The sequence below is a fragment of the Grammomys surdaster genome, unplaced genomic scaffold (assembly GCF_004785775.1).
Source record: "Grammomys surdaster isolate TR1022 unplaced genomic scaffold, NIH_TR_1.0 125976, whole genome shotgun sequence".
Lineage (NCBI taxonomy): Eukaryota > Metazoa > Chordata > Mammalia > Rodentia > Muridae > Grammomys > Grammomys surdaster.
This window is the reverse complement of record NW_021620792.1, coordinates 2,489,972-2,501,835: the sequence shown is the minus strand read 5'-3', so window position 1 is coordinate 2,501,835 and position 11,864 is coordinate 2,489,972. Positions and strand designations below refer to the sequence as shown.

The 11,864-nt window shown below is 48.3% G+C and overlaps 1 protein-coding gene across 2 annotated transcripts in view; it reads left to right on the top strand.

The window, feature by feature from the left end:
• Oas2 (2'-5'-oligoadenylate synthetase 2) overlaps nt 1-11,864 on the top strand; it is a 19,742-nt gene that overhangs the window by 5,233 nt on the left and 2,645 nt on the right. The window contains exons 4-10 of one of the 2 annotated variants that reach the window (XM_028753918.1): nt 2,198-2,436; nt 4,267-4,408; nt 5,702-5,875; nt 5,966-6,248; nt 8,848-9,047; nt 9,764-10,002; nt 11,298-11,451. In XM_028753918.1, coding sequence (XP_028609751.1) covers nt 2,198-2,436; nt 4,267-4,408; nt 5,702-5,875; nt 5,966-6,248; nt 8,848-9,047; nt 9,764-10,002; nt 11,298-11,451 — 1,431 coding nt within the window. Of the gene's footprint in view, nt 1-2,197; nt 2,437-4,266; nt 4,409-5,701; nt 5,876-5,965; nt 6,249-8,847; nt 9,048-9,763; nt 10,003-10,057; nt 10,529-11,297; nt 11,452-11,864 lie in introns of those variants that run through there. The other variant, XM_028753917.1, reaches the window with a different exon arrangement.

The following is an 11,864-nucleotide window of genomic DNA, read 5'->3' as shown; positions in this document are numbered from 1 at the left end:
TGCCTCTCTGCCTCTCTGCCTCTCTGCCTCTCTGCCTCTCTGCCTCTGCCTCAAGTCCTGGGACCAAAGCCACCACTCCTATTGTATTACCTTTCTACTGAGATCATTCACAGTGAGGAAATTACAACCATATTAACAACATACCTAAACCTGATTTGATCTCTTCTTCAGCCACAAACCAGAATAGACTATTTTCTCAACCCAAGGATATGGTGGCTGCCTGATTGTGGTCCCAGCACTCTAGAAGAGAAGACACCCAGCTCTAGAGTTTAAGGCAAATCCCAACTATATAGCAAGACTCTTCTTTAAAAAAAATAATAATAATCTGAAGCTGGTGAGATGGTTCAGCAGTTAAGAGCACATATTGTGGATGGGAGAGATGGCTCGGCAGTTAAGAGCACTGGCTGCTGTTCCAGACGTCCTGAGTTCAATTCCCAGCAACCACATGGTGGCTCACAACCATCTATAATGGGATCCGATGCCCTCTTCTGGTGTGCCTGAAGGCAGCTGCATTGTACTCACATATATAAAATCAATAATAAATCTTTTGAGAGAGAGAGAGAGAGAGAGAAAGAGAGAGAGAGAGAGAGAGAGAGAGAGAACGAACGTATTGGTCCCCCAGAGGACCCTGTTGGATTCTCAGTGCCCGTATCATGCATCCCACAACCAACTTTCACTCTAGAGGGATCTAACACCTCCAGGTAACACAGGCACCAGAGCACGCAAACAAAATACCTGTACACATAAAATAAAATTTTAACTATTTTTAAATAGTTTTTTTTTAAGAATTCCAGTATCAGATGCCATGTACGGAGTGGGCCATCGTATATGTGTGGAGATCAGAGGACAGCTTACAGGAGTGGGTTTTCCCCTTCCACTATATCAGCCCTGGGGATTGAACTCAGTTCAACAGGCTTGGGAGCAAGCACCTTTCCTCACTGAGCCCTCTTGCTGGCCCTCCGTATTTTCAAACACTGTATATGGATCGCATTGCACACAGTTGGCGTCTTATTTCACTCCATTCTCATGCCCCATCATTACGGAGCAATAGCTTTTTCCTTCCCTCGTATTACTCCGTTGACGTAATACAGCCATGTGTTTCTTCTCTGCTGGGTTGGGTCTTTGAGTCATTCCTCTACGAATTGGATCGTTGTGGGTGTTCTCCAACATACCTTTTGTCAACTTCAGCCCTCATTTTTCTTGGGTAAATATGTAGAACTGCTGAGTTCTCAGACAGACCTCCAGACAACATGCATGTGCATGTCTATATTGACATACATGGACTGTATATGAAATACAGTGTTTATTTAGTTTTATTAGAGTGCCAGGTTCAGTGAGAAATGCTGCCCCGGGTGACAGAAGGAGATACCTGCCCTTGACCTCTGGCCTTCTCTCTCTCTCTCTCTCTCTCTCTCTCTCTCTCTCTCTCTCTCTCACACACACACACACACACACACACAAAACTCAAACTCATAGTCACGCACTGACACACACCTTCACACAAACACATACAACACATAACTCACACACCTCAAACTCACATGCACACACTCATACAACCACACATGGACACACACCTTCACCCTCACCCACATGCTGATGCAATCACATGCACACACTTGCACGCTCACACACTGACACAATCACACACACAAACTTCCACACTCACATATCCACTCACACTCGTGCACATGCACACACACTTGCATTCTCCCATTCACATACACCTACACTCAAAAACCACAGAGTCACGCATGTTCACACTCACACACACTCATGCACACATACACGAACATTCACAGAGAGACATGCACAATTTTCAACCACATACACACTCACACATTAACACTCTCACACAAATGCTGTCACACAGTCACACACTCACACACTCACACACACAGTGACACATATTCACACTCACACACACTACACATCCACACACACTCATGCACATGTGCACACACATTCACAGAGACGCCCACATTTACCATCACATACACACCCGCACTCAACACATTCACACTCACACACAGTCACACATGCACACACTCACACACACACATACTCCCGTAAGCAGTGTGAACACTCCAGGTATTCCTTCCCCATCTTCCGCAGTATCAGATGGTATGGACACATTGACTTCCAAGTGTGGGGGATGCTGACTCTGCCTTCCTGATGGTCTCATCTTCTGTCCCAGTGCCAGGAGAAATGGATAATACCCCTACCTCAGCCATCAATGTATGCACTGGAACTGCTCACTGTGTATGCCTGGGAACAGGGCTGCCAAGCTGAAGACTTCGACATGGTACAAGGTGTCAGGACCGTGCTGCGACTCGTCAGTCAACCGACAGAGCTGTGTGTCTACTGGATAGTCAACTACAACTTTGAGGATGAGACAGTCCAGAACAATCTTCTGTGCCAGCTCAAATCTCCAAGGTACCCCAGCCTCTGGAGCTCTCCAGAGCTGCGGTCCAGGGCCGCACTGAGAGCGAGTTCTGAACCCTTGCTGGGTGCCAGGGGAAACCTGAGGGTCTGCTTGCAAAGGAGAGCCAGCTAACGCGTTTCATGTTCCAACTCATGGTCGGGTTTTGTCTGCCAGTGGGTGGCAGGAGGAGGGGGCCGGGAGAGGGAAAAGATTTTGCAGCAAGGAGCAGAGGGATCTAATGTCTCTGAAAAGCAGAAGTTGAGAAAGTCAGTATGGCTGGGTACTGTGGCTCCCTCAGCAGCTTAGGGAAGCCACAGCCTTCAGAGTCTGGGCTGCCAGCTTCCCCCAGCCTCTGCAGCATGCGTGTGGGTGGGTGTGCTCGCTCACGCGCACACTCGTGCATGCATGCATATGTGTCTGTCTGTCTGTATGCACGTGGAAGCCAGAGGTTGACATCAGGTGTCTCCTCACATCTGTACCTCACTCTCTACTTTGTGTTTACAGATTCATTTGTTTTATGTGTATGGGTGCTTTCCCTGTGTCTTATGTCAGTGAACCACATGCATGCAGTGCCTACAAAGGCCAGAAGAGGGAGTCAGATTCCTTGGGACTGTAGTTAACAGATGCTTGTGAACCCCTACTTGGGTTCTCAGACTGAACCTGGGTCTCCTTCCTACAAGAGAAGCCAGTGCCCTTAATCGCTGAAGGGCCTCTCCAGCCCTTCTACCTTTTTTTTTTTTTTTTAAGTCAGGGTCTCCTACTGATGTTCTATAGCCAATAGGCTAGACTAGCTGGCCAGGGAGCCCCCAGACCCACATGCCTCTGTCCCCTCAGGGCTGGGATTACAATTCACACCAATGTCTGGCTTTTTATGTGAGTCTTGGGGACACCGACTCAGGACCTGTTTGTGAGGCAGGTACTTCACCTGCTGATCCATCCCCCAGTTCGATTCCTCTCTTTCCATTAAGATTTATTTGTGTGTCCGTTTGAGAGCAGAGAAGTGGGTGTTCACTGCTTTGCACATAGAGACCAGAAGAGGGGTATCAGGTGTTCTCCATCTGTCCCTTGGAGGTAGGATCTGTGTTCCTCAACCTGAGTTCCTGTGTTTCTCAACTAGGCTGGAAGCCAGCAAGCCCCAGAGATCCTGCTGTCTCTACCCCACCCCTAAGAGCCAGGGTTAAACCTATGTTCAGGACACCTATATTGTTATATTGGATCTCAAACTCTGGTCCTGACGGTTGAGTACTAAGCACTCATAGGACTGATCTCTAAGCACTCTTAGGACCGAGCACTAAGCACTCTTAGGACTGAGCACTAAGCACTCTTAGGACTGAGCACTGAACACTCTTAGGACTGATCTCTAAGCACTCTTAGGACTGAGCACTAAGCACTCTTAGGACTGATCTCTAAGCACTCTTAGTTGCCAAGTTGTCTTCCCAGTCCCAGATTTATTTATTCATTTATTTATTTATTATTTATTAAAAATATTTATTTACTTATTTTATATATGTGAGTACATTGCGGGGTCAGATCCCATTACAGATAGTTGTGAGCCACCATGTGGTTGCTGGGAATTGAACTCAGAACCTCTGGAAGAGCAGTCAGTGCTCTTAACTGCTGAGCCATCTCTCCAGCCCCCCAGATTTCTTTCTTGTGGGGGTACATGGAAAGTGAAATAGGATCTTACTGTATAGCTGTGGCTGGCCTAGAACTCACTCTGTAGACCAGGCTGGCCTTGAACTCACAGAGATCCACCTGCCTCTGCCTCCCAAGTGCTGGGATTAAAGGTGTGTGCTGTTAAACCCAGACCTGATTTTTTTTTCATCTAATAAAATTCCTAGACCAGTCATCCTGGATCCAACTGACCCAACCAACAACGTGGGCAAAGGTGTTAGGTTCTGGCAGCTACTGAAAGAGGAAGCTCAGGCCTGGCTAGACTCTCTCAGCCTGAATGAGTCACCTGCAACATATTGGGATGTTCTGGTAAGAGGGTTTCCACACTGGAGAGAGGAATCTCCCAACTCTGATCTGGGTGTGTGCCTTAGCTTCCTATGTGTGACCACTATAACACAGTCACACCCTCAGTGTGGCTTAAAACAACAAAAATGCATTCACCCATTGTTCTGGATGCCAGAGTTTCAAAGACAAGAAATGGAGAGCACCGGGCTCTCCCGGAGGATTCAAGGGGACCTTTCCCTGTGACATCATCACCCTACCTTTCCCTGTGACATCATCACTTTTCCTTTCCCTGTGACATCATCATCATCACCCTTCCTTTCCCTGTGACATTGTCACCCTACCATTCCCTGTGACATTGTCACCCTACCATTCCCTGTGACATCATCACCTTCTTCTTTGAGTTTGCATGCATGCATTGGCAGGCATGTTCATGCACATGCACAGTGCACACACCTGCACACAGAGCACTCACGCCTTATAGTCATACGTAGCCTCGCCTGCGTATGGACTCCTGTGGGCACGCTCACATGTGACACGTGGACACTCACGCCCATCCTTTACACCATGTGAGGTGTGGGAGGGGAAGATGCTGTCGCTAAGGGTGACATCACCTAGGGGCACCAAGATCATCTGAGACTGCGGAGGGAGTTGAGCAACCCTGGTGTCCTCAAGGCGGCTGTACCGGCCTCTGCCAGTGCGCCCCAGGAAGCGTATCAACTTAGACTTCTCTTCCTCTCCTCTCCTGTTTAAAAGAAACATGTACCCTAAATTCATAACCTTATCGTTCTGACAGTGGGTAATCCAAATGCAGTCTTGCAATGCTGGAATGGAGACCCTCGAGGTCTCCCTCTCTAGTTAACCTTCTCAAGGCTGTCCTGGTGTCCTGGCTCGTTCATCCGCCTTCAAAACCATTAGCTCAACATCCTTGAGCCCCCTCCTCTCTGCGGCTGTCCTCAGCGCTACTTGTTCAAGTTTCACCTCCCATCTGACTCTTGGAAGGTCCTTGGGGACCTTCTTATGCTAGCCCAGGACACCTCCCATGTCTGTACACCACGAACCCCTCAGAAGGATTCTGGCCTCTCCCAAATAGCCTATGAGGAACCAGGAAAGTTTATGCTGGAGTAGAGTGGAGGGAGGTAGTGCAGGGGGGTTAGGTTTTTTATGCCTGGCATCTCAAGAGCGTTCTCTGGATATATCAGTGCAAACTCCAGAGACAAGAAAGTCTCTGCCCACAATTGAAAGCAGGCTGGCCGCGGGATAGAGGTGACTTTTGTGCTGGCTTCTGTGCAGAGCTCACCAAGGTTCTCTCCTCCCTAGCCCATGCCACTTTTCAACACCCCAAGCCACCTCCTGGACAAATTCATCTATGACTTCCTCCAGCCCGACAAGGTCTTCATAGACCAGATCAAAACAGCTGTTGACATTATCTGTTCCTTCCTTAAAGAGAAATGCTTCCGGAATTCTGGCACCAAAGTCCTGAAGACTGTCAAGGTGAGCGCTGGTCCTTCCCCATTCCAGTTCTTGGGTACCATGAAGACGAGGGTGAGGGGAAGCAGAAGTTCACTTCCCTTTCCTCCCTAGGGAGGATCCACTGCCAAAGGCACAGCCCTGAAGCAGGGATCAGATGCTGACATCGTAGTGTTCCTCAGCTCGCTGGAGAGTTATGACTCTCTAAAAATCAAGCGCTCTTGGTTCGTCCAGAAGATCCAGGAGCAGTTAGAAGCCTACATGCAGCCCCTTGAGTTGGAGGTGAAGTTTGCGAAATCAAAATGGAAGGACCCCAGGGTGCTGAGTTTTACCTTGAAATCCAAGAGTCTCAATGAAAGTGTCGAGTTCGATGTCCTTCCTGCCTGTGATACACTAGGTAAGAGTGCCCAGACCCTAGCTCCTGAGAAGATTCTGGAAGGAGAGGAGGGCTCCTTCCACTATCTGGAATGCTGAATAATGAGCCATAACTATCTACCAATTCTAGCCCAGGCCCCTAGCAGGTGCATAGCTACAAAACATATACATGTGATTTCATTCTCATGAAAGCACCTCCAGATAGCCTCCAGGAGCTGTAGGCTCCATCTGCATGGTGTGTCAGGGATGGCACAGACAGAGTTAGATACGTATCATAGATAACATCCCTTTGTCCCCTTCAAGGAGAAGAGAATAAAAGAATAGAGCGGGCTGAGGCTTTGTGAAACAAGAAACAGGAAATTGGTGTAACAAATTGGCAACACTCCTCCTTAAAAATCCCATTCACAGGTTAGAGCTACAGAGATATAGATGAATAAAAGGCCTCAGGGTAGGCTGAGGAGGTGGCTCTGTGCTGTTTGTCATTCAGCTGTGGAGACATGAGTTGTATCCCTCAGCACCGATGCATAAAAAGCCAGACTCTACTTCAGCCGATGGGGTGCATATGAAGGGGACGTACGTGGAGGCAGAGGAGGTCTAGCCAAATCAGAAAGCCCTAGTTTCAGTGGGAGAGCCTGTCTCAATGGAGAAAGGTGAAGGATAACTCAGCAGAACCCCACTTCAATGTCCTGCCTTGAGTTTCTGCCCTGGGCTCCCTTCATGATGGCCCTCCAAGATGGCTGGAGATCCGGAAGTGTAAACCAAACAAACCCTTTCCTCCTCTAAGTTGTCTTGTGAATATGGACATGTTTGCTTGTCTGTGCGTGTGTAAGAGGCTGTATTCAATGTGAGGACCACAGAGTAAAATGAAATTTGGGTTGGAACTGTAGCTCTGTGGCAGAGTACTTGCCTGTATGCTCAGGACCCTAACCCTAACCCTAACCCTCGGTTTCATCCCCCGACCCCCACCCCACTGTAAACACAAACCAGCTGTCTCAGTTTCTCTCAGAAAAAAAAAAAAAAACAGGACTGTATAGAATGGGGGTCATTGTGCTTTTGTCTGTCTGTATGTATCTCTGTCTATGTGCTTTTGGAAAGGCAGCTGACCTGAATTGGCTTCTGTTGCTAAAACACTAAGCAAATCAACTTGGTTTGTTCATCTTACATGGGTTCCATCACGGAGGGAAGTCAGGGCTGGAACCTGGAGGTAGGAACTGAAGGAGAGGCCAGGGAGAGGTGCTGTTTACTGGTTTGCTCTCTCTAGATGGCTCACCCTGCTTTCTTAAACAACTCTACAACTCAGGACCACCTGAACAGGAGTGGCACCAACCATAGTAAATGGCCTAGACCTTTCTGCATCATTCATCAGTTAAGAAAATGGCCCACAGATGTGGCAATATACCAGTCTGAGGGAGGCAGTTCCTCAGTTGAGATTTCCTCTTCCCAGGTGTGTCTAGGTCTGTGTTGACAGAAAGCTCACTAGTACAGCAACACAGTGAATATTTTCACCCTTGAAGGGCACAGTTTTCCCAACTCTGCCTTTTCAGTGTGAAAACAGCCGTGCACGAGAGATTCACAAATGGGGTCAACTCTGTCCCAATAAAACTTTATTCACACACACACACACACACACACACACACACACACACACACAGAGAGAGAGAGAGAGACACACACACACGAGACTAAAGACAACTCAGGGATAGAGTGCACAAGGTTGAGCTCAGACCTGACCAGAGAGTCTTTCTCCAATGGTGAGAACCTTCTAGATCTGGGTTCTGAATCCACTGGGAGCTTGAGATGGAGCCACTCAAGAGCCGAATCTTGGTCTTGTCTCAGTTATCTCAAATATAATCAGCCACAGTGGCCAGTGGCTGGTCTAGTGGGTATCACTGGGGTGTGTGTGCACTACTGTAAACCCACTGTGCCCTCCAGACATGCAGTCACCTACTGTCTGCATCTTGGATAGCCATCAGTAGTTCAAATACATGTACATGGTTTGAAGGAAATTACCCCACTGAACTGAATCCCGCCCACAATGAAATTACATTTGTCACAAAAAAAAAAAAAACAACAACAAAAAAAAAACATAGGATGGCTTCAGTGACCAAGGAGAGGGCTGGCTGTTCTTTGGAGGACCTAAGTTTGGTTCCCAGCACGAAATTCCAGTCACATCCTGTAACTGCAGCTCCAGGAGAACTGGTACCCTCTTCTGGCCCTCAGTCACTTGAACTTACACATGCATGCACACAGGACACATGAACACACACAGAGACACACACATGCAGGCACACATGCATGCACACACACAAATGAAAATAAAGTTTGGAAACACCGGTTTTGAAAACTGTTGACATGGATTCATTGGTAGAATGTCTCACATGGCCAAGATCTGGTTACAATTCCCTGTACTGCATAAACTGGGCATGGTGGTGCACAGCTGTAATCTCAGCACTTGGAAGGTAGAGGCAGGAGGATCAGAAATTCAAGATCCTCCTTGGCTACATAGCAAGTTCAATGTCATCTTGAGCTACATGACATCCTGTCTCAAAAAAAAATAATAATAAAAACTCTGTCGCTTACCATATTCATGTGATCTAACTGACATTTTTCTCCCATGTTAGGTCAACTGCGGTCTGACTCCACCTCCAGGACCTCCAGGACCAAAGCCTACAAGGATCTCATTAAGCTGTATACATCACAGGACAACCCCAAAGGGGGAGAGTTCTCAATCTGTTTTACAGAACTACAGAGAAACTTCATTGAAACCCGGCCCACCAAACTGAAGGGTCTGATCCGCCTGGTCAAGCGCTGGTACAAACAGGTGAGCCAGCCCCCTGCTCTGGCCAAATCTGGCTGTTGTTTGTAACCAGTAAACTGAGACACAGGTTTTGCCAAGTGTCCTGGACAACCAAATCCTCCCATGTTACGGGCTGGGCCTCTTTAGGGAACCTGCTTTTCATTAAGTCATGGATCTTCTGATTGTCTTCTGCCATGATATCTGGGGGGTCAGACTTATTGGGCCTCCTAGGGCAAAGCAATGTGTGGCGATTTCTGACTTCATGCTGGCCAAAGAATTTGGCTTCAACCAAGTTCTCTCCTGAGAGGCACGGATGGGGGTTAGTGCTGTGTGCCACAGGTTGCCAGTACGGCTGTGTACACACCATGATCTCTCTCACAAGGTAGAATGAGACTGTCCTCTGAAACTAGAGTCACCATGGATATCTGAGGGCTAGTAGGGTAGGGATCTCTGGCTTGACTTTCAGCAAGTCATGTGACTTTCTCAATTCCCCACCTGTCTTCCTCTGATATGGCAATCCATGTTGCAGAACCCATAACTAGCATACAGAGGGTCCCATCAGCCAGCAGTCACATAGCCCAAACGCAGAGCTAGCAGACCCTACCTAGAACTCAGGGTCTCCCTTTTCCAAGTTTTACGTCATTACCCAGTTGCCCTCACTGCAATCCAGGCAAATTAGGAGACATACTGGGCTCCTCTGCCTCGTCAACGTCATCTGACCTCCCCACTCTCCCCACTAGTATGAAATGAAGATGAAGCCAAAAGTATCTTTGCCCCCAAAGTACGCCCTGGAGCTGCTCACCGTGTATGCCTGGGAGCAGGGCAGTGGAATAGATGACTTTGACTCTGCTGAAGGCTTCCGGACCGTCCTGGACTTGGTCATAAAATACCGGCAGCTCTGCATCTTCTGGACAGTCAATTACAACTTCGAAGAGGAGTACATGAGGTTGTTCCTACTGACCCAGATCCAGAAAAAGAGGTGCCTACTCTCCCTCCCCCGTTCTGAATTAACCCGATTCCCTTCCATGACCTAGATTCTTCTCCCCGTTGGGTCGGGGTCGCGTTCATTCCCAGCGTGAAACTGAGAGGAGAAAACCCAACCTCGGCAGTGGGAGGAGCTTGCCAACCAGGAAGGATGCCGAAGCAGGCGGCCGGCAGAGGGCGCTCGCATTGCTTTCCTTGCGGAGATGTGTTTGTGCTAGACCATCCAGAGAGAGGTCTGAGATGGCAGGATATCCCTGAGAAATCCCGCTGCCGTCCCCAGCCCCACCCCACCCCCGTGCACGCAAGCATGCGTACACCACAGCAAGTCAAAGGACAACTTTCTAGCGTCAGTTCTCTCCTCCCACCACGTGAGTCTAAGAGGAGCAAACTCTAGTAGGTCGTCGATTTGACAGCAAGCTCCTTTACCCTTTATCCAGCCCCTGCCATTAGCATCTAGTCAGATCTGGTTTTATCGTTCAGAACGAAAAGAATAAAGCCAGGCAGGCTGGTACCTACCACAGTCCCAGCATTTCCAAGGCTGAAAGGTGGAAGAGTTGGTTGTTGTTTTGCTTTGTTTTGTTACTTATTCATTCGTTCGTTCGTTTAAGACAGGGTCTCTTTACATAGCCAGCTACCCTGAAACTCACTATGTAGACTAGGACAATCTCCAACGCAGAGAGATCCGCCTGCCTCTGCCTCCTGAGTGCTGGGATTAAAGGCGTGCACCACCGCACCCGGGCAGGAAGATCTTAAATTAGACGATAGGCTTGTCCACATAGCAAACTGTCCCCCCAAAATTATTTAAATAAAGGGAGGGGTCCTCAGAGTGTACACTCGATACCATGAGCAAGAAACAAAGGCGGAGGAAGAAAGGGAAGAGGGGAAGAAAATAAAACAGCGAAGGGAAGAAACAAGAGCATTAAGATCAGGAACGCTGGGCTTTCCTGCGCACTCGCACTCGTTCCCCAGCCTATCTTCCAGCCACCACGTTCCCCAACCCAGCAACGTTGCAACTTAGCAACTACTTAGCAACATTGCCTTGTGTGGCGCCTTCTAGTTGAGCAAGAGTCTCTAGAAAGAGGTGGTCACTGTATACTTTGTACAGCTTTGGAGGAGGATGGGGAGCGGTGTTCTTCAAATGTAATTCTAGGAAGTAACTTTGTCTCTTAAGTAGTTTCAAATTGTTTGACCAAGGCTGCCAGGATACATTCTTTCAATGATGCAAACAGGGCCAATCTTGAAAGCCAAGGGTCTTGACAACCCTTTCCCACTGTCTAACCTCTCCTTTAGGCCTGTGATCCTGGATCCAGCAGATCCCACGGGCGACGTGGGAGGAGGTGACCGCTGGTGTTGGCATCTTCTAGCTGAAGAAGCAAAGGAGTGGCTGTCTTCTCCCTGCTTCCAAGTGGGGAAAAAAGGCCCTGTACAGCCATGGAATGTGCTAGTAAGAGCCTGCTAAAGAACTCGAGTGGCCCCATTACAGATTCCAATCAAAGGCTTTCTTAGTGTAGTAGTTTGGAATTGCTGAGGCCCCAAAGAACCAAAACTGGACTCCAGGAATTCAGTCAGTCACGAAAGAGAGAAAGAGAGAAAGAGAGAAAGAGAGAAAGAGAGAAAGAGAGAGAGAGAGAGAGAGAGAGAGAGAGAGAGAGAGAGAGAGAGAGAGAGACTCCCTTCCAGGTACCTAGAGATTCAGAGACAAATGACATGGTGGTATCTAGTCTCTCCAGGAGGGATCTTGTGACAGTACCAAGGCTTTTTGTCCTTTGTTTAGGCAGTGCCTTGCTCCCATTCTGTGCCTCCGTGGCAGAACCACCCATGTCCCCAGTCAAAATGACAGCAGACACTGTCAATTAT